The sequence below is a fragment of the Thalia democratica genome, chromosome 3 (genome assembly GCF_965202585.1).
Source record: "Thalia democratica chromosome 3, ktThaDemo2.hap1.1, whole genome shotgun sequence".
In the NCBI taxonomy this organism is placed as follows: Eukaryota; Metazoa; Chordata; class Thaliacea; order Salpida; family Salpidae; genus Thalia; species Thalia democratica.
In genome coordinates this window covers 62407018-62427384 of record NC_139167.1, presented here as the reverse complement: position 1 = coordinate 62427384, position 20367 = coordinate 62407018, and the positions used below count along the sequence as shown (strand labels likewise).

The following is a 20367-nucleotide window of genomic DNA, read 5'->3' as shown; positions in this document are numbered from 1 at the left end:
GTTTTTAAACTTTATATATTTACTTCTACTGTTACTTTTACAATTATTAATTTTAGAAATTTATTTCGAAAGAACACTTTAAAAAAATATTTTTGATAGTTTTAAAACAAATAAAGCTTAACTTATAATTGCTTCTAAACTTTATGTGTTTGTTTTTGTTACCCTTAAAAGTTTCAACTTAAAGTTTGTGTGAGTGGTAAACAGAAAAAAAACTATAACAAAACTTAAAAAGTTAAATAATATTAATACATCAAAAAAACTTAAGTTTTAAATACGAAGGTTTTGTGAACGATTTAAAATCTATTAAAACGGTTTCTATATTAACAGTTTTCATATTAATTATTTTTATACGGTATAAAGTGTGCTTATTAAGAAGACAAATAACTAAAAAGGTACTTTATTAATGCATTCAAAGCAGCAAAAGTCGCATCTTAAAAAACAGAAACATTTGTTTGCTCACAATTTATTCTTACAAACAATTTTTTTCTTTTTTATAAAAGGAAAGAAGTATAAACGAGAGAATAGTGTTAGAAGAAGGCTTAAAAGTGTGAGGCTTGAGAACAATTATAATATTTGTGGCTACTTGCTTTTTTAATCCCTACCAAGTAGCGTTATAAAATAATATTAGCAGGCCGGTAGCGTGACTGTATTTATGACAGGTTTTTTTTGTCCGTTTTAGTTTTTATAGATATTTTATTATTTACTCTTTTGAGTATTCTAATTTTGCTAAAAATCTAAAAGAATATGTTATATATTTTCAAAAATTATTTTGAAAGCCTAATTTATTTTATTTTCAGCTAATGTTATGTATTTTTTTATTTGATAGTAAAGTATGTTAGTATTTTTATGTTATACGTTTCTACTTTGATTATTTTAGTGTTCCTAACAATGCGTTTGTTTTTTTTTTTCAAAATTTTACATTTTTATAACTTTTGTTTATCATAAACAGTTTTAACATATAACTTTTAAAAAATAAATTATTAGTTAGTCTAAATTTGTAAATTATAAAATATATACGTTTTATTTTTAGATTAGCGCTTACAACTCTATGCAACTTGTAATAACTGTTATCGAAAAGGTTTTTATTTTTAACCAAAAAGTTAACCCATCCACAGTTTTTAACGCGCGATAAAACTGTTTGCAATAAATTAAGTCAACCAATTTGAACTTTTTGTAATTAAATCAAGTGTACTTGAGCAATTAAGCAAGCGTTTTTGTCTTGATATTTTGATTTTAAATTATTAAACAAACGCAAATAGTTTTATGCACAAATTAATCTGTTTGTTTCATGAAAAAGCTTTTAACATTCATAGACAAACTGAATTAGTTTCCATCTTACGAGTATTTTTTATGGCATGCACATGTTGTATTTACTAAAACTCTTACTTTAGTTTTATCAAGACTAGAAGAAAAAAATTTTTGACATGACATACAAATTCAATTATAATGTAAAACAATTTTGGTTAAAAAATTAAAAGCTAAATAACGGATGTTTTATGTCTGCTTAAACATTATTTTCTATTTAACTATAGTTTTAGTTATGTGATTTTATCAACAAGAAGTTCAAAAAATCTCTGAGCTTTAAAGTAGAGAAATAGTTTTATAAATTTTTTGTTAAGTTAACTAAAACCTTAAAACAGTTTAATTTTATATGAGTTATAAAAACTTTAAACATTATATGTTGTTTTCAGTTGTAAAAACTCAATTAAGAATGAATAACTTCAGTAGCTTAATATTCCTAGTTGCAATTGTGTTCAATCCGTGCTACGCTGGCTTGGGTTAGTTCATATAAATATTTTTTTTTAAGATTTTATTATTTTAATTACATCAAAAGTTGTTTAAAGCGAGGTGTTGTAGTATATTTATAACTTAGTTTAAAAATTTAATGTAGAAAAAACTTGGTTTAATGTGTTGTATTAAAATTTCAACAACATTCTTTGGGAAAATGAACAAATTATACTTATATACGTCAATATTATACTTTTAAATTTTTTAAAAAGTGCTAAAATATTAAAGTCAATTTAATTAAAAGTTTGTGACGCATTCTATCATTTTAAAACTTGTTAAGCTTGAAATTAACAAGTAATGAAATTGCGTTTAAACATTTAATCAAAACTGTGTATCCGTGCTTAGGTTATTTTAACAATAAAAGCGTTGTAAAAACATTATTTTCCTAAACAGAATTCATGTATTTTATTGCATAAAAACAATACTAAAAACTTTTAAAACCAACATTGCTCAAACTTTAACAAGTTTAATTTTTATATTTTTGCACAAAATTTATTGAATTCAATTTATAAGAAAATGTTACTATTTATTAAATCAAAAAGAAAACTTTACTAAAGTTTCAAAAAAATTTTTTTTAAATGTTAATTACTTCAAAAGAAGCATTAATACCTACTTATGTGACAATAAAAGCTAAAGTATTCATTTAAAAGCTACTTCAAAATAAACAGGATTTTTTACAAACCCGCAACAAAGAACGCCTTTAAAAGTTCAGATTTTAATTCATGAAATTTGTGTCAACAAAACTCACGTGATGTTTTATTGTGACGTAATATTACAGGCCGTTAGGTCAAAACAAATTCGTCACGATCCAGTGATTTCGCACGCGCCTGTATAACATACATAACCGTATTATATTGATAACGTATAGATGTTAAGCTTAATATTTTGATATCAATAATTTAAATGTTAATAAACGTTTAAATTGTATTATAGTCTGCATGGTTGTTATTTTTAACTTTCGCCAGTAAAAAATTAAACAACATAACACCTGACATTAAAACATTCAATTAAAAATATAAACATACGACTACTATAAAGCCAAATTTTACAACTGTAATAGAAAATAGGCAGTGTTTTTTAAAACAATTTTAAGCAGCTCTAGGTAACTAGTAACAAGCCTAAGAAGCAAAATAAAACATGCAGCCGGTTATATTTCTAAAACAATAACAACAAGCTTATGAAAATTTCTAAAATGTATCAAAATAAACTTAACAATCAGGAATGAACTGGTTATATAAAAAATGGGGGATATCGGCAGACAGAGTAAATAACAAAGATTACAAGTTTGCTTCTGAAACTGAGCTAAGCGGTTCGGCTTTTTCGTGCCTCGGGTGCACCAGTAAGGATTATGAAGCCCGGGAAAGATTAATGAGGAAAATATGTTAGTAAAAAGAAAAAATATAAAGTATTTTTCACATTTGTTTGGTGAGGTTTCATAAAATGGGTCGTTTTCACATTTTTGTTTTTAGTTTTGTTAATTTCAGTTGTTTTCAGATAAGTTTCTAAAAATTTTTATTTAAATTTTTGTTTTAATTTTTTGTTAAAGGTGGTGTTAAGTGGTGTTTTGCACAATAAATATTACTATAAAGGTGTTAAATAATTATAGTCTTATACACAAATTTAGAAAACAAGTTTTTAAGTTTGACTGTTCTTTGAAAAAAGCCTTCGTTTCTTTTTTAAATTTAAAGAATTACATATTAATATGAAATACACATTTGGTGAAACAAAAGGAAACCAGGTTTAAGTTGTTCTTTTGGTTTTTTACACCTCTCTTTAAAGATAATTGAGGTAATCTTACAATATTGCGTAAGCACATTAAGCTGTACCGCAAACTTTGAATACGTGTATCTATACATTAAGTTTAAGTAATGTAAAAGTTTAAAAATGTATATACATGCTATCTGAGGCAAATGTTACAAATCTACACACACTGTCAAATGTTGCCACAATTCTGTTAGGTACATAATAGTTTAAGATTCACAATGAGTCTAATTATATTAAGTTTTGAATAATCATATAATTTTTGAACCTTTATTATAGTTTTTTATTCGTATTTCAAACTATAATTGGTTAAGAGTGAACACACATTGCTTAATGTCAATTTTTGTACAAAACGAATTGTAGATTATTTGTACTTTGCAATTAAAATATGTTTAAGATAAATTATTTTGGATTATGCCATTTAATCCAGAAAACAAGTAATTAAGATTCTAAAGACCTTTATATACCATTTTATTTTATGGAAATGTTTCTTATCAGTAATATACTTACATGATAGTTACATAAGTATAGTTTTTTCAAACATATTTTTAAGTACAGTATAAAACTAAAAGTTTGTTCAAAATCAAAATATATACATTCCTACTTTTTATATTTTAAAACTTTTACTGATAGGTGTTTTTTATACTTTTATTTTTATGGTAATTAACAATCTTGTGACATCAAATATTTTTATTAACTTGGTGAAGTTGATAAACAATTTAAAATTGTATAAAACTTAAAAAGCTTACTTTTATTAAAGGCGTTTAAATTACACACATTGGCCAAGAGTAACAACAACACTGTTTTGAGTATAAATTTAACATCCAATATATTACAATGGGTTTTCATTGAAAACTGTAATATAGTTTATTTATATGTATAGACAATGGTTCAATTTTTTCTTTTGGTTTTCAGGATTTTTGACAGTAATTGATGACAAACGTGTTAATTTGTTAGATACAGTGCTGTAAGTTGTCTTGAAAAAAAAGTCACGGTAAATAGTTTTGCTATCACTTTTCAAACTTATATCAATTAAGGGTCTTCGAACTATTTCGCTACATGTATACAAAAAAAAAAACTGAAGTCCATATTTTGTTATAAGCAATAAATAAAAACTACTTTACTAATATTTATGGTTTAGTGGTTGATTGGTTTATTCAGAAACTTAAACCATATATTTTCATCATTTCATTATGAGTTTTGATATTAATTGACCGTGTAGAAATCCACTAAAATCATAGTCACAATTTTTTTTTAATATAAAAAACTGTACAGCGACTTTAAACTATGTGAATTATTTTATTTTTATTTTGTGCTTATTTCATATAGTGTTTATATCTTTTTAATTTCAGTTTAATTTAATTTTATGGTGATTTCTGGTGATGTTTTCTTTTTGCATGGTTTGTGTTCATACGGTGGTTTTACGTTTCAGAGTGGTTTCAAAACATCGGTAAGTCCCTGGGTTTCAACACAAACAGCGAAAAAACAAACACCGAACCTCAGAAAACTGACAGTTTTGACTTTGACGATGAATTCAAAACTGAAAGTTTTAGCTTTGACGATGAATTTGCAGATTTTTTCGACGATGACGACGATGATGATATTTTTGGTAAAATTGATTTTTTTACCGATGCAAACCAGCCTAAAGGTATGAAAACATTTTGTTATTGTGTGAGCTAATTTGAAGTTTTAGAATGCTTTTTGCAAACACTTTATTCTAATTAAAACTTCTGTTTAATTTTATGCAAAAGTTATTGATAGTACTAGTAAGTTGTTATAAAATATAACTATACTAGCGTTATGAAAGTTATTTAAAACAGATTAAGTTTTTATTTTAGATATATTTATCAAGGTTAAATTGAAACCCTCGAAATAAGTTCAAACACAGATATTTTTTCTACTACAAACTTATAACTGATTTATATGTAATATTAAACATAGTGAACAAAAACCTTAGAAAGTTCAAACATACAATAAGTAAAAACATAGTTGTAACTAATTGAATTAATAAACAATAAACTGCTAAGAATTTACACTACCAACAGCTATACAAAATAATGTAAAAATTACCTTTAATCTATTCCTTTTTTCTACAACATTTTTTTATTGGATTTCTTTTACTTGGTCTAATTAAATTGTTTTGTGAAGTTACACTTTAAAATTACAAATGAAATCTGCAATACTTTTATTTATTTACTTCTACAACTAATTTCGATTATAATTAATATTTATTGTCAAGTAGAGATTAATGTTAAGAAGCTTTAAGTATGAATTGTTGGTTTAGCTTATGTATTCATAATAGAATACACTTATAATTGAAATAAAAAAACTAAAAACATACTTAATTTTTAACTGCCTTTTAAATTTTTTAAAATCATTAAGTACAGTAGTTACTAAAAATTATAATTTTCATTCAGAATTTTTATTTAAATTATGTAAGTATATGTTTTTTAAAATAAAATATCTTTTGGACATAAATAGTTTATTGTTTTATGTAATTTTTATCTTCATTTGAATTAGCATGGTTTTGTTATGGTGGTTTGAAGAATATAAGTTAAAAAATGTAAATTATTATGTAAAGATTTGATAAACTACAAAAAACGTCACAATATTTTATGTACAGTTTACATAACTTTTAAGAAAAATTTTCAATTTGAAATGTAACAATATTTATCTCTGTAAAAAATCTAAAATAAAAGTAAACAACATTTGGTCTTTAATAAAGTTTCAATCAATTTAAAAAAACAAAAAAATTTAATCACTAAAACTAACTTATGAATTATATATTAAACTACGCAAAAATAAAAAGCAACTTATAGTTTGAGCAAAATACTTAGACCAAAATGATTGTTTAAATTTATGTATGTATATTTATTTATTTAGACTAAGTTAAACAAAAGAATTTCATTTGTGTTTTAGAATTAAAATAATTTTTCAAAACGTTCTCAGAAAACGTTGTTTATACAGCATTAGTATTACCAGTATTTGTTTTAAATAATTTTGGTACGCTTTGTTTTAATGTATAGAGCGTTTTAAACAAAATATTAATTATATAAAGCTTTATATATATTTAATATTAAACATTTATACATATATACTTTTTTGGTGATTAAAACACTAAGCTTGTAGAACGCTGAAACAGTTGTTTAAAGCAAAAGTTTATTTTTGTGTATTTAAATTTATATAACTAAGTACAGTGCTTCCTCGCTAATCCGGCCAAGTTGGGCAAGATTTTTTTGAAAATACGGCCGGATTTGCCTTTGGCCGGATAAGAACAAAATATCGCTTTTTTTACAAATTATCTACCTTAGTTATATTATGAATGTATATAACAAAACGTACTATAAAATTCCTGTTAATTTAATTTACTTTATTCAAAGAAAAAAGAATTAAAGCAGACAAAACTAAACGAAACAAATTTTTATAAGTTCTAAATTAGTGGAAAAAAACTACACTGTTAACACTTTTACTAAATTAAGATTTTTTTTGAAAAAAGAAAGAATGGAAGATTGTTTTACAGTGCTTTCTCGTTTCTTAGCAGAAAACTCACGGAGGCTTTTTCTAACAGTATTGGGCCAGTTATTGGACAACCCTTTTCACGTTCCTGACGAAACCAAATGTGAAGGGCGCTGTCTAGCTTGTCAAAGACGCCTCCCTCTACTTTTTTGCCGTTTTAGCAGCTCCAATTAGTCCCAGCTCCTCCTTTTCGGCTTTAAACTTTTTGAACTTTTCTTCGCCTCTCAAAATGTCATTTAAAGTTGACTTACCAATGTTAAACTTGCTCATTATAACAGCTTTAGGCACATTATTGTTTGCCATTTCGCAAACTTTTAACTTGTTTTCAATTGTTAGTTGAACGCGTTTTCGTTTCTTTGCTGTCTTAAACATTTTTTAACCAGATATGTTGATTGTAGTATATTAAAGTGTAACTTGCTTAGCAAAGACAAAAAAATTGCAAATGAATAATAAACAAGTTTGTTACAACTGAGCGGGAAAAGTATGAAAAAAAACTTAAGATTATACAAATGATACTTTATTATGACGTAACAATACATTGCTTGCATACTTATAAAACGTAAATTGAAAACTTTTTCGAAGTAAAATGAAATTAAACGCTAAAAACGCTAAAGTAAATAAGTGACTTCTCGACTAAAACCGGCCGGATTAGCGAGGAACCGGATTAGCGAGGACCGGATTAGCGAGGAAGCACTGTACAGTTATAGACATATAAAATTAGATATTAAAGTTGTACATTTTGAGCAACATTTTATCATAAAATATCAACATAGTTTTTAAATAAATTGTTTTCATTAAATAAAGCCTGTAAGTTATACTTTTTATTCAATGTAATGATTTTTTATATACTTATTATGTTTTTATTTATGATTTTATACATATAAGAATTTATTTTTTATATCAATCTAGTCATACTGAAACTAAGGGACCATGTAGTGCTTTGCTCAAATAATAAGTTGTGTTAAAACTATGTCTATTTACATAGATACATATTACATTTATACACATATATTGTAAAACAGAGTCTAATCTAATCAAAATAATATTTACTGAGCCTGCTTTTAAAATAACATGCATGACTGACTGCAAACAGACGGAGCTTGCAGGGGAATCACCGAACTGAGGACGCTCGACGACAAGAACTTCCTCAACGCCGACAAGAAGGACGTGGTCGCGTGCAAGGGCCAGTGGACGGGCCACATCGGGCTGAACGACCTCTGTTCCGACGGGTGGCACGTGTGCAACGCGTAAGTGTGACGTCATAAAATGCGGTAATATTACGTCTTGATATGTGAACAGTATTGTTTGATAAAAGTGAAAAAATCAAATAAAAGTTTGATCTAAGACAAATAATTACCTTAATAGCATGCAACGCGTTGCGTCAAAATGTTTATAAAACATGCATGTTTAGCTGCTTATTCCTATCATAAATATCTGACTAAGACTCAAAACCGTTGAACATACAAGGTATTTCAGACTTTTAAGTTTATAATATATTAATAATAGTAAAATTCTAAACCAAAATTTTATAGATAAGTATGCAACGCGTTAGTCAACATGTGTTTTAACTTTTGAACTTATAAAACAACGTCAGAATCGAACAAAGTGGTTGTCTCAATCATTTTATGTATAAAAACACGTTTAAAAAAAACTTAAACTTAGGAATATACTACAACATAATATGCTGTTAAAAGTTTGATGTCATAATGACAATGGTAAATTCACGCATTGCTACGTTTCGACAAAAACTTTGAAATACACTAAAATGATGGAAACGTAATTTGCCAAACTATGATCGAAATTATCCAGAAATCTTTAAGACAAAACTGAAAAATAGTATAAAACTGTATGAGTACAAATTTGTAAGAGGTTAACTGAATACAAACGAGTTTATATTGAGGTGTTTATTACGTCATCAGACACTTAAGACTTTTTCACATGTAATAACGAAAATTCAAAATTTATTACGAATGAATTATGACATAAAAATGCCTTTTCTGTTCTGAACTTCTCGCTTTCAAATTGTTAGCATCATGTGTCATTAAAGTGATAAATAAGTTTTAGAAATTGTGTAAAATACAGCTGCTCAAAAACAAATATATATAGTTCTGTTTAAAACGGTTGCAAAAAAAGAATTATAATAAAATCTGCCTAACTTGTTCAAATTTTATTATTGAATTGTAATGTTAGTTGACCATTGAAAATGTAAAATTGGTTAAAATTGAATAACGAGCAAATAAACGAATTCTATTTCAACTTTCATAAAAAATTTTTACACCTGTCCACTAAAAGACTTGTAAGATTAGCTTAATAAGGTCATTGCACAACTTTAATTTGATTTGACGTCACAAATACTTTTTATTTAAAATCTCTGTAGTTTTACTGACCTACTTAGAGGTTTGTGTAGTTTTAAAACACTGTGCAACAAGATTAATGTACGATTATACGACTTAAAAACTTAAGTTTATCTAAAATTAGACCTATACTTATATGCATACTTAAAACTTAAACAGCAAATTTAACTAAGTCGAAATTTATTATTTTTTTACACAATTTAATCAAATAATATCTTCAAAGAGTAGTTAAATATTTAGTCTGATATTAAACGCCAATCAAAAGTTTAATAAAAACGAGAATATTTTTTCGTAACAGAATTAAAGCTTATTAATTCGTTTTTCTGTCTTAATTTGTTTGTATTTTGTTAGATCCAACTAAAGCGCTGTCTTTTGTTTAAAACTTTTAAGCAAATATACGCAAGCTATTTCAATTATATATGTGACATTATAAATTCCTTTGACCAGTACTAATTCTTTTCGTTGTGATATCGTATCTAATATCCAAAAAAAAAAATTTAACTCTGATTCTTTCACGCAGATCCGATGTAGACGTAGTTAACGAAATTTCTTACGAATCAATGATCCATGTTCCAGGTTGCTACGGAATGAACATGGCAACGAGCGATGCAGTAAAATGTTCGAACTGCATTCAAAACGATACGGTAGTTTGTTCATTGTTTGTTTTGTTGTTAGTTTTTGTAGTTTATAAAAATAATTTTGATAACGTACGATATGAACAAGTTTTTCAATTTTTCCTTTAAAACAGCAGATTTTCATTATAGGTGCTGTTATTTTGTCAAACTGTAGTTTTTGATGAGAGTTAGTTTAAAGGAATCTTTTGTGTTTACTAGTGTTTGTTATGGTTTTCTATAACAGTTGTATCCAAAATTAGACTAAGAGCGTTTTTTTAAATACACAAACATCTTCTAAAGAGTATCTTCCATAGAACACCAAAATAACTTCAAACAAACTTTGACCTTTGTTAATAAATGATAGCCATATTATGACCTTTGCAAGTTTATAGGTTGAATGTGAGCTACGATCAAAGTATTATACCGTAAATAAGCAACGCAATAATGTTATAAAACAAACTATTTTTAGAAAATATTGGTTTTGACGTATCAAAAATAAATTAGTATTTTGATGCTGTGTGTTTATAAACTGATATTTATAGTTTTTGAAAACAATTACGGATAATTAGTTGTAGTTTTTTTTTAATATTTGTATATTTTTTGCATATTAAGCTAAGTGATTAGTTTAAAACAAAAACTAAAGACAAGCTTTCTTAATTTTAGACTTTAAATATAATGATATTGTTCAGTTTTACTTTATTAGCTTTTCTGATATCATTAGTAACTTTTTTAAGAATGTTAAACGTAATCTTATTTGCTTTTTTTGAAACAAAAAGTATAAGACACTAATAGAACAAAGCAGTAATTTAAAATAAAAGCTGACATCAAAAATAGTAGTTGTGCAAATATAAAACATAAATAGTAATATTTCACAAATTCAGTTTAAAAATAAAAAATTAAGAAAAATTATTTATAATAAAAAGTTTATAATTTTCACAAAACTTTCTCCAAAGAACACCACTATTAAAGAAATACTATTTAACCATAATAAAAAAAAACATTAAAAAAATTTGATTAAAAGTATATGTATAAATTCTTTAAAAAACAAACTACAAAAAAGAGGTAAATACTTAAATTTTTACTAATTACGATTGGAAATCTCATATAATAATTCATCATTTTCGATGTGCGATGAAAAATCAAGACAAAACTAATTCCCCAAAACAAAATCTCGTTATCTTTATGTAAGCACTTACCAACAACAATAAGAATTTTCAAGTCCAGCTTTACAAACAAATAGACTAAAATAAAATATAAGAACACTGATCATTATTTCTCAACTAAAAGTAAAATTATGTATTCAAAAATTTTATAACAAGTATGGCATAAGAAATAAGAAAAATGTAATAAAAGTTCAGCGAAAAAAAATACGCAAGGAGGTAGCAAAAATGTCTTCAATATGAACAAAAATAAAATTAGAATAGATCAATAGCGATTATAAAGCAAATAAACAACTTAAACAGAAAGTAATGCAAGGGTTAGGCAACAACTGTCCACGTCACAATAGAGCAGACAAGACGACTTGCCTGAAAAACGGATTGATAAATCTAGGGATGCCAATAAAAGATATACCGGAAGAGTTTCAAAACATGTATGTTAAAAAAAATAATTAATTAAAGTAATAGTTAAATATAAGGAGATATAATTGTAAGTTGTTACTAAAAACATGTTTTTTTTTACAATGTTTTTACCTATAATTAACTAACAGAAATCATACTTAAGAAAAATAAATACATGCATGTTTATGTTTTCAAATAATAGATGTTAGAGTATAGGTGTTATAATTTAATAAACTAAAATTGTGTGTGTTTATGGTTTTTAAAAGCACTAAGTACTAGAAATTATATTCTATTAGTTTATAAAATATTTTTGTATGTTTATCTTGATTTAAAATAGTAAAACATTTATATTTAATCAACTTAAGGCGCACAACTTTTTTACATATGGTGAAGTTTCTTATCTAAATTTTAACTTTTAAAAACGAAATTTTTCTTTGACGAACTAAATATTTTTTAAGGTTCACAACTTGTGGTCCAAACAAACATGCGTCTGGGACTGTCTGCTGTCGAGATCACCCCTTAGGTAAAAAAGAATAGCTTTAATTTTACAGTATCAAAAATAAATACTCTTTTAAAGCAGTTTGATCAGGCGTGGTTTTTGATTTTTTTTCTTTATTTTTTTTATACGTCCATTACAAATTTTGTTATAAAAAAGTTTTATACTTTTTAAAGCACTAAAAGGTTAATATACCTGTTGGTTATTAAAGAAGCAAATTTCAACTTTATTTTTATACAATAGTAACTAATAAATAACTAATGTTAAAAGCTTATATTTTTCTATGGAAATTATAATTAGACATTGCTGCTTAAGATTTCTCTGGTAGAAGAAACAAAAAATTAAAAAAAAACTACTCTAACTTTTAATATATTGTTAAAAACTTTTGGTTAAACTACTTCTTAGTCTTTTAAAACTACAGATATCCTTTTAATTTTAACAACATTATTATCTCACTCTAGGTAGACTATATTTGTTTAAAACTGAAAGTACTGATACCTTTTAGGTTTAGGCATTCTTTGACTTTTTAAATTTCAAAACAATGGTCACAACCATTTGTCGTACTAACTTATCATTGTCGAGGTAAAAACTTTATAATATCTCGTCTGATGACATTTTTTTTTCAATTTAGGTCGACCCCCAACTATATTGAACCAGGGAAGAAACTTGAGAATGATCAAGCACGGGTATGAAGCAAGCCCGTTTGAGTGTGTGGCGAAATCTTGGAATCAGTATAATGAACAAGGTGTTGAGCCTCCTAAGATAAGGTAAATATAAAAAATATATTACATATTTAGTAAATTAACTTAAGTTTGTACTAATGATCTAGCTAATAATATTTCTTAGTATATGAATTTTAATAATAATTTTAGTTAACATAAGTATAAGTAAACATTTTTTAGATAGTTTAGTTATGCTATCTTGGATAAAAAGATAGTGAAAAAATATTATTTTCAGTTATATTTCATATAAATATATAGTAGTAGAATAAAAGTATCATTATTCAATATAATATGAATATAACTTTTATTAAAAGAAGTTACTGATATAAAACATTTAAACAGAGAATAACAACACTAGATAGTTTTAATGTAAATTATAGGCTACTTAAAACAACAACAACAAAAATAAACAGGTCTAGGTTACTAAGTAAAAGCGATTACTTCTGTTAACATAATTTTTAGAATTTGAAAAATATGATTAGGCTAGAAAATTTTAAGAGTTTATAAATAGTAACCATTTAACATGTATGTTCAATAACTAAGTTTTAAAAATTAATATTTATGTAAAACTAATATTAATATAAGTATTAATGTGCAAAAAGTGAAGTACCAACGTTATAACTTTATGGAAGGACTTAAAAAATTACTTTGTAATAAATATCAAGATATTTTAAAACAACAAATTAATTTTAAAACTAAGTTATTGATTTTTTTTTTCAAATAAGCATTTTGATGTCAAGGGCGGAACATCTTTAAAAACAAATTTAGATAAAAATCAGTATATTCCACATAAAAATAAACTAGCTATTAATTATTGTTAGAAAAAAAAACAATATATTCCACATAAAAATAAACTAGCTCTTAATAATTGTTAGAAAAAAAATCATTATATTCCACATAAAAATAAACTAGCTCTTAATAATTGTTAGAAAGAAAATCAATGTATTCCACATAAAAATAAACTAGCTCTTAATAATTGTTAGAAAAAAATCAATATATTCCACATAAAAACAAACTAGCTCTTAATAATTGTTAGAAAAAAAATCAATGTATTCCACATAAAAATAAACTAGCTCTTAATAATTGTTAGACAAAAAATTAATCAGTATTAAATTTTTCAAGGTGGTATATCAATTCTCTAGAGGTGCCTAACAAAATATTCGTCAGCGACTTAGTCTCCATAGCAACCGAGGACATGGGTAAGGGGAAAGTCAAGTCCGTGTTGACTGTCAAGGACAGGGAAGTTTTGAAAGAGGGACTGGTGATTTCGTGCGAGGCGGAAAACGAGTAAGAGTTTACATAAATAAATAAACATATATATATATATAAAATAAACATATCTATGAATATAAATTAGTTTTTAAAATTGTTTATAACAAATAGAAAATATCTTTTTATAATGGTTGTTTCGGGTGAGACTGAAAACAAGTAAAAGTTTTTACAACTAACTAATTAGTTGTTTTTAGTTTATATTAGATTACAAAATTATTAATAAAAAAATGTTTCACTCAATTAATTCATTTGACATCCTCAAATAATATTTGTCTTATAGTAAACTAGAAATATAATTCACTATTGTAGTTTAATGCAAAAGTAATAATAAGTTATAAGTTTGTTTGGAATAAATTTAAAAGTAAATAAGCAGTTAGCGATATCGCTACAAATTAATTTTATACTTTATTTTGGTTGTTTTATCTGTGGCTATTTTTTTACTAAAATACTTTTATTTTGTTTACTTTGTGTTTTAATTATTTGTTTTATCGTTAATGCAGACATTCTCTGTTCAAAATTTCACTAACATGTACATATAATAATTAAAATATAATACACTTTGTGTAAAAAATTAAAACTTATTCTGAACTCTTACATAAAGCAAAACAGCATTGAAGCATTTTATTTAATATTTTTTATTAGCTTAAAAATTTAGTTTAAAAATTCTTTTTAGTCTTTAATTAAACGCAAAACACACGAAAATTTACAATAGTACAAGCTTTGCAGAAAATGTATAATTAAATGTAAAAACAACCGTATGCTCTTTTACCTTTGTTAGGGTTAGAAAACTTTTTTTTAACTATGGTTTATTAAACAAAACAGTACAATAATAACAACATAACAACTACAAAATTTTTAGGCTGACTTTTGCTAGAAAAACACTGTAAAAACTAAATATAAACTTTCACAATGAAATTATTCTATTGACTAACACACATAAATATTAAAGATTATAATAATAATATCAATCAAATTAATCAATGTACTAAAAACACTCACAAAGTTTTGATTAAATATAAACTTTTGAAATAACAAATTTTGGAAATTAAGCGCTATACGCACGACATACTTTAACAACATTTTTTTACATTTTTATGCTAACATAAAAGTCATTTATTTTTTTCATGTCTAAAAATCCGTGAAAAAATAAAAAATAAAAAATTAGTTTACATTTTCATTGGTTAGTTTTTGAGGCATAGCTTGCTTGTCTAAGATAAGTTTTTATCAGCAAGTAAAATCTCAATAAGATTAACTTCCGCTTAGGATTTCAAAAACACACAATGGCTTTTAAATACTAGTTAAAAACTTTTGTACGCTCAAAATCGTTAAAGATAAGCTTTAATTTTAAAGTTTAAAAAAAGCAAAACTATGAAAAAGTTTTTAAAGTTTTGTTTAGAAATAAAATGTTTACCCTTTTACATTCGTTAGTCAAACTAAAATACACTTTTAGTATGACATTTTTACATTTTTACACAAACAATCTTTTTTAAGTAACAAGTGAGACATGTTTTTTCATAAAATTTAATTTAACATTTATTAAAAACAAAACTTTACATATTGCTACAAATTTACTTTCTTTAAACTATATGACATATAGGGTAATACTAAAGTTTTAACAAGTTTCAACTTAAGAAACTTTTAGAATACCGTAAAATCCATTTAAAAGCACGCGTTTTACGGTTTTAATAATAAAAAAAAAGGTATACTTCAGTGTATAATAAAGCGATAATATTTACTTTAGTTTTAAATAGTATTACCTACAAAAAACACTTATCGCTACAATTTTTAGTTTCACAAATATAATATCATTAATATAAAGTATTAGCTAAATAAACAACTTACTACATTTAAAATACATATGTTGTACATTTCTTATGTAAACATTTAGTTGAAAATATTTTTTTTTATCAAAATTTTGTAAAAAATTTAAAAGAATTGGTCTTTTATCAGTATATAACGTTGTATTAAAAACTTTTTTTTTTCTTTTTGTAAAAATATAATATAAATACTTAGTCAATAACAAAAAGGGTAAAATTTATTTGATCGCTTTTAAAATAACAACAAAAACAAATCGTTTAAAAATATCTATAACTTTTTCAGAGACGGCAAAGACACTGGTCTCTCATGGCAAATCCACTTTCAAAGGAACCACCAGACCAAAGGGTGCAGTAAGAGGAGCAGAAAGACATGGACTGATAATAACTACGGGGTCAAACTTCCTTTCTTGAAGTGAGTTGACCGCCTGCTAGAATTAATAACAAAAGTTGTTTATCTATACTTTAAATTTGAATCTTTTACTTTGTAAGTTGAAAGGTTAAGTATACACTTTAATTTAGTGACAAAAGATTTTTAACACTGTTTTTTTATATTTCAGTATGACTAATGTATATATATATATATAAAGTGACTAAATTCAAAACACTCAACTTAACAACTAGCTGAAACAGCACAACAACTTTTGTAACACGACAAAATGTGACCTGGTTGTGTAGTATTTTAGTGAACTTGACCGAAACAGTTAAAAATAAACATCAATATTTCATTATATGACGTCACAATAACAGCGGTGACGTGTACGCTTGCCCAGGTTCGTGGAAGGGTCACGTGACAAGAGCTAAGAGATTGTGTTCTTCTGGTTTCCACGTTTGCGAGGCGTTCAGCCACAACATCAGGATATCAGATGTGATGAGCGTGGACTTTGCGACTGATCTCAATAGGTATTTATTTGCAGTATTTATACTTTATTTTTAAAATTAAATAATTTATAGTATCTATCATGTTTAAACTAGTTAGTAAACATAATCAAGCTTACTTTATCTTTTTTTTTTGATTTTACATTGTTTCAGAGCTCTACTAATAGTAGTGTTCATGTTTATTTGTTATACTTAAAAAGTATTGACTTGTTACTTTGTCTACAGTATTGTTCTGTTAATGTTTAAACTAGTAAGTAAACACAATAAAATTTATTTTATGAATTGTATTTGATTTTACATCATTTCAGGGCTCTACCGGGTTGTTTTGCTATGGATGCTGCTTTGACCAAATCTTCTAATTGCAAAAGGTTGTTTTAGTTGTTATTAAGCATATTAAAAACTTTAATTTTTATACTTTATTGGAGTAGTAAAAATAATGCAATAAATATCAAAAGTTTAGTTGATCTTCAACATAGTCTTTATTTCGTAGAAACAAAAAAGGTCAAATTCACTTCTCAAACCTTTTTTTCAAACATTTTTATCAATATTTCAGATGCGATCCCAATTCAAAGAACAACACCATGCTCGGACTGGGCAGCAGTTGCGGAGGTAAAGTGACGAAGGAGGACAGCTGCTTCGGCACCATGTTCAGGAGTAGGGTGTGGCCGAACAGGGAAGAAAGTACGGAAGTTTTACATCACAGGAGTTTCACCAGGGTTGGTTTAACAATCAAGCATGTTATATGGTCACAGATAATGGGTGAAACAAATAAAATCTTTTATCACGAGCTTTTTAATATAAGTTGTTAAAGTTAAATGTTAGAAAATATAGAAGGAAACTCGAGTAAGTTAAGGTTAAGCAAAGTGTTTTCTTTAAGAGCATTATATAAACTCAACAGGCGATCGTTGAAGCAGATGATAAAGCAAGGAGATCTTGCGATTACAATCCGGAACTAACTACTGGAGTTCTGTGTTGTAGAACTTGTTCGTTTATTTTTGATATTAGTTTGAATTATTTTTTGCGATTGAAATCTTTTCAAATTGTTAATTTATTTGCTTTTTAAATGCATTGTCGTTTACACTTAGTTTGGTGTTTACAAAAAACAAGCTGAATGTCGTTCAATAAAGATTAATAGTCACTTTAAATTTGAATTCTTTACATTATGCTTAAAACAAAAAAAAGTAATATTATAAGAACTGATAAAAGAATTAAGTTGAAACAGCTTATTTATAACAATAAACAACAGTGTAAAATTGCAATTAAAGTCATATTCAAACAGCGGAATTCAGCATAGCTGGTAGGAGGCAATGCAAACAAATGTGCATGAACAAAGGAAGGTGTGTGGGTAAGAACACGTGCAAGTGCCCGAGGTGGTGGGGAGGTCCCGCTTGTAAGAAAAATCTTATAAAAAGTGAGAGCAGGGTTTTTATAAGACTAATTTCAATTTGGTGTATAATACAACTAAATTGAATAAAAAGATTTAGTTACCTACTTTAGATCTGTTTTTTGTGAAAGTTTTCATGAAAGAGCAGAAATTTTTAAACTTTAATATGTATATTAAAGAACATTATTGTAAAAACTGTTTTAAAATTTGAACTAATATTTTTAAAACCATTTTTGAACAAATTAAGGTTTTCATTTTAGTTAAAGCTTTAATTTTTAAAAGCTTACATAAAAAAAATGTGTCAAGGCTAATTTTTTATAGATTTTAATCAAAATAATTAAATTTTATGTGTTCAAAAAAAAAATCTAAGTTTTTTTACACAAATACACTATTATAATTTGATTTGACCATTAAACAGCGGTAAAATAGATTTAAAAAAAGTTATTTAACAACTTAATCATTATGACGTCACTACAGAGCAAGGATGTGGTATATGTGGAGAGAACAGCAAATGTAATAAGAAGAAAACAAAGTGTGTTTGTGACAAAGGCTACAGAAACACTTATTCGAAATGTGTGCCAAGAAAGTAATAGGTTTGTTATTACATGATATAAAATATACACATTTGATTATTCATACACATTCTAAAGGCTTAGATTGCTTGCGAAAAAACTAGTGTAAGTTTTTATACTAGCTTTGAGTACCTTTTTTTTAGCTATGATTAATCAAATTTCTATCAAAAAGACTATTTAACTAACTTTGATTTGATTTTTTAATAATTTTTACCTAGCATGTAAAACCAAGTTATCTAAATAATATTGTGCTATACTATGTTGTTTTTAACTAAAGTATTATAATACAAACTTAACAAAGGCCTTAGAGATTAAAAACTTTAATACATATTACATAATAAAGTATATGTTTTACACTTACTTTGCGTTCAGTTTTAATTAAAACAGTTTTTACTTAAAACTTTTTTACAGAGACATCATTAACCTTGTACCTAATCATCAGGATAACTAACTCTTTTAAGTTGATGTTTATGAAGGAAAGTGAACTCCGGTGAAAACTACTTCTTTATTATTAAGATTATTCCATTTCTGTTTTCTGCTGCTCTTTAACTTTTGTATTAAAATTTCGCTGCTACTGTTTAATTTTTTTTAACAATTTAAAACAAGTTTGACACTTTGACAACTGCTTTCATACTTAAAAACAGATTATTTAATTAGAAACAGATACTTACTTAATTCATGTTTATATTGTGTCCTTCATATAAACTGCTTTTAATTATTTTGAACTAAGTGCTTTTGAGAGATATTAAAAGAATTGTTTTTATTAAAGCATAACATATTTAGCAATTTGTAACACACAGTTCAACAGAATATAAACAGATTATTCCTTAAATCTACTAGTATTTAACAATTTATGTAAATGAAAGTCGTTTTTATAAATTAAAATTAAGTTTTTTATCTATGTCAGGTGCTAAGGCATTGTAATTGATCAGAGAAATTGTATATAGAGTTACACGCTTATTTGATTTCTTTTTTAAATTTTAGCTTTATAATGTTTTACCATTGTAACAATGAGTTTTCAATTAATTGTTTTTATAAAGTTACACAACTTTTCTTATCTTAGTTTAAAAACATGTCACAAAATAAACGTTTTTGATAGTTTTCTTTTAAAAACCTTATTTACATATTTTATTGGTGTTTTTTCAATTGTATTATATATAAAGCTATTTCACTGCATTTTGTATAAAGAGTTGGTTTTGAATAAATTACATCACTTTTAAACATTAAGCTTCAAGTAATAATGTATTTTAAGTAACTTAAAAAAAAACATGATTAAAACATAGTGTTTGATCACTCTAATCAAATATTTTTACGTGTCTTGTCACTTTTAAGTTTTTCTAAGCTTCGAATTAACAAGTGATACCAACGTACGCTTTACAACGAATTTGTATTTATGTTCGTTTAAAAATAGTAAAACAATACTAGTTACAACATTTCTAGTAATAGCAATTAGGCTACTTTTTTACATGAAAGAGGGTAATAAAATTGAAAAGTCATATTCTAAATAAGAATTTATTCTTAAAATTTACTGTTTTTATCAGTAATTTGTCACAAGTTTAGTATTTTAGTTTATTATAGTTTATAACAAGGCACTTTAATTTGAAACAGCTAAAACAAAAATTAAAAAATATAAACT

The 20367-nt window shown here is 25.6% G+C and overlaps 1 protein-coding gene across 1 annotated transcript; it reads left to right on the top strand.

Annotated features, from left to right (window-relative positions):
- The first annotated feature begins 616 nt into the window (after positions 1–616).
- LOC145831538 (uncharacterized) lies at positions 617–19907 on the top strand. The gene is made up of 17 exons (XM_082938822.1): positions 617–659; positions 1692–1778; positions 4982–5197; positions 8159–8312; positions 9940–10063; positions 11497–11624; positions 12051–12115; positions 12720–12855; positions 13933–14097; positions 16183–16311; positions 16647–16799; positions 17084–17143; positions 17329–17491; positions 17674–17758; positions 18055–18186; positions 18637–18752; positions 19143–19907. The coding sequence occupies exons 1-16, from the start codon at positions 653–655 to the stop codon at positions 18747–18749; spliced, it is 1917 nt and encodes a 638-aa protein (XP_082794948.1). The 5' UTR covers positions 617–652; the 3' UTR covers positions 18750–18752; positions 19143–19907.
- Positions 19908–20367: the final 460 nt, after the last annotated feature.

Excerpts from the sequence above, each read along its gene's own strand:
- LOC145831538 (XM_082938822.1), top strand. Across the intron at positions 10,064-11,496 it reads ACTGCATTCAAAACGATACG|AAAGTAATGCAAGGGTTAGG; the intron begins GTAGTTTGTTCA and ends CAACTTAAACAG. Across the intron at positions 12,116-12,719 it reads CTGTCGAGATCACCCCTTAG|GTCGACCCCCAACTATATTG; the intron begins GTAAAAAAGAAT and ends TTTTCAATTTAG.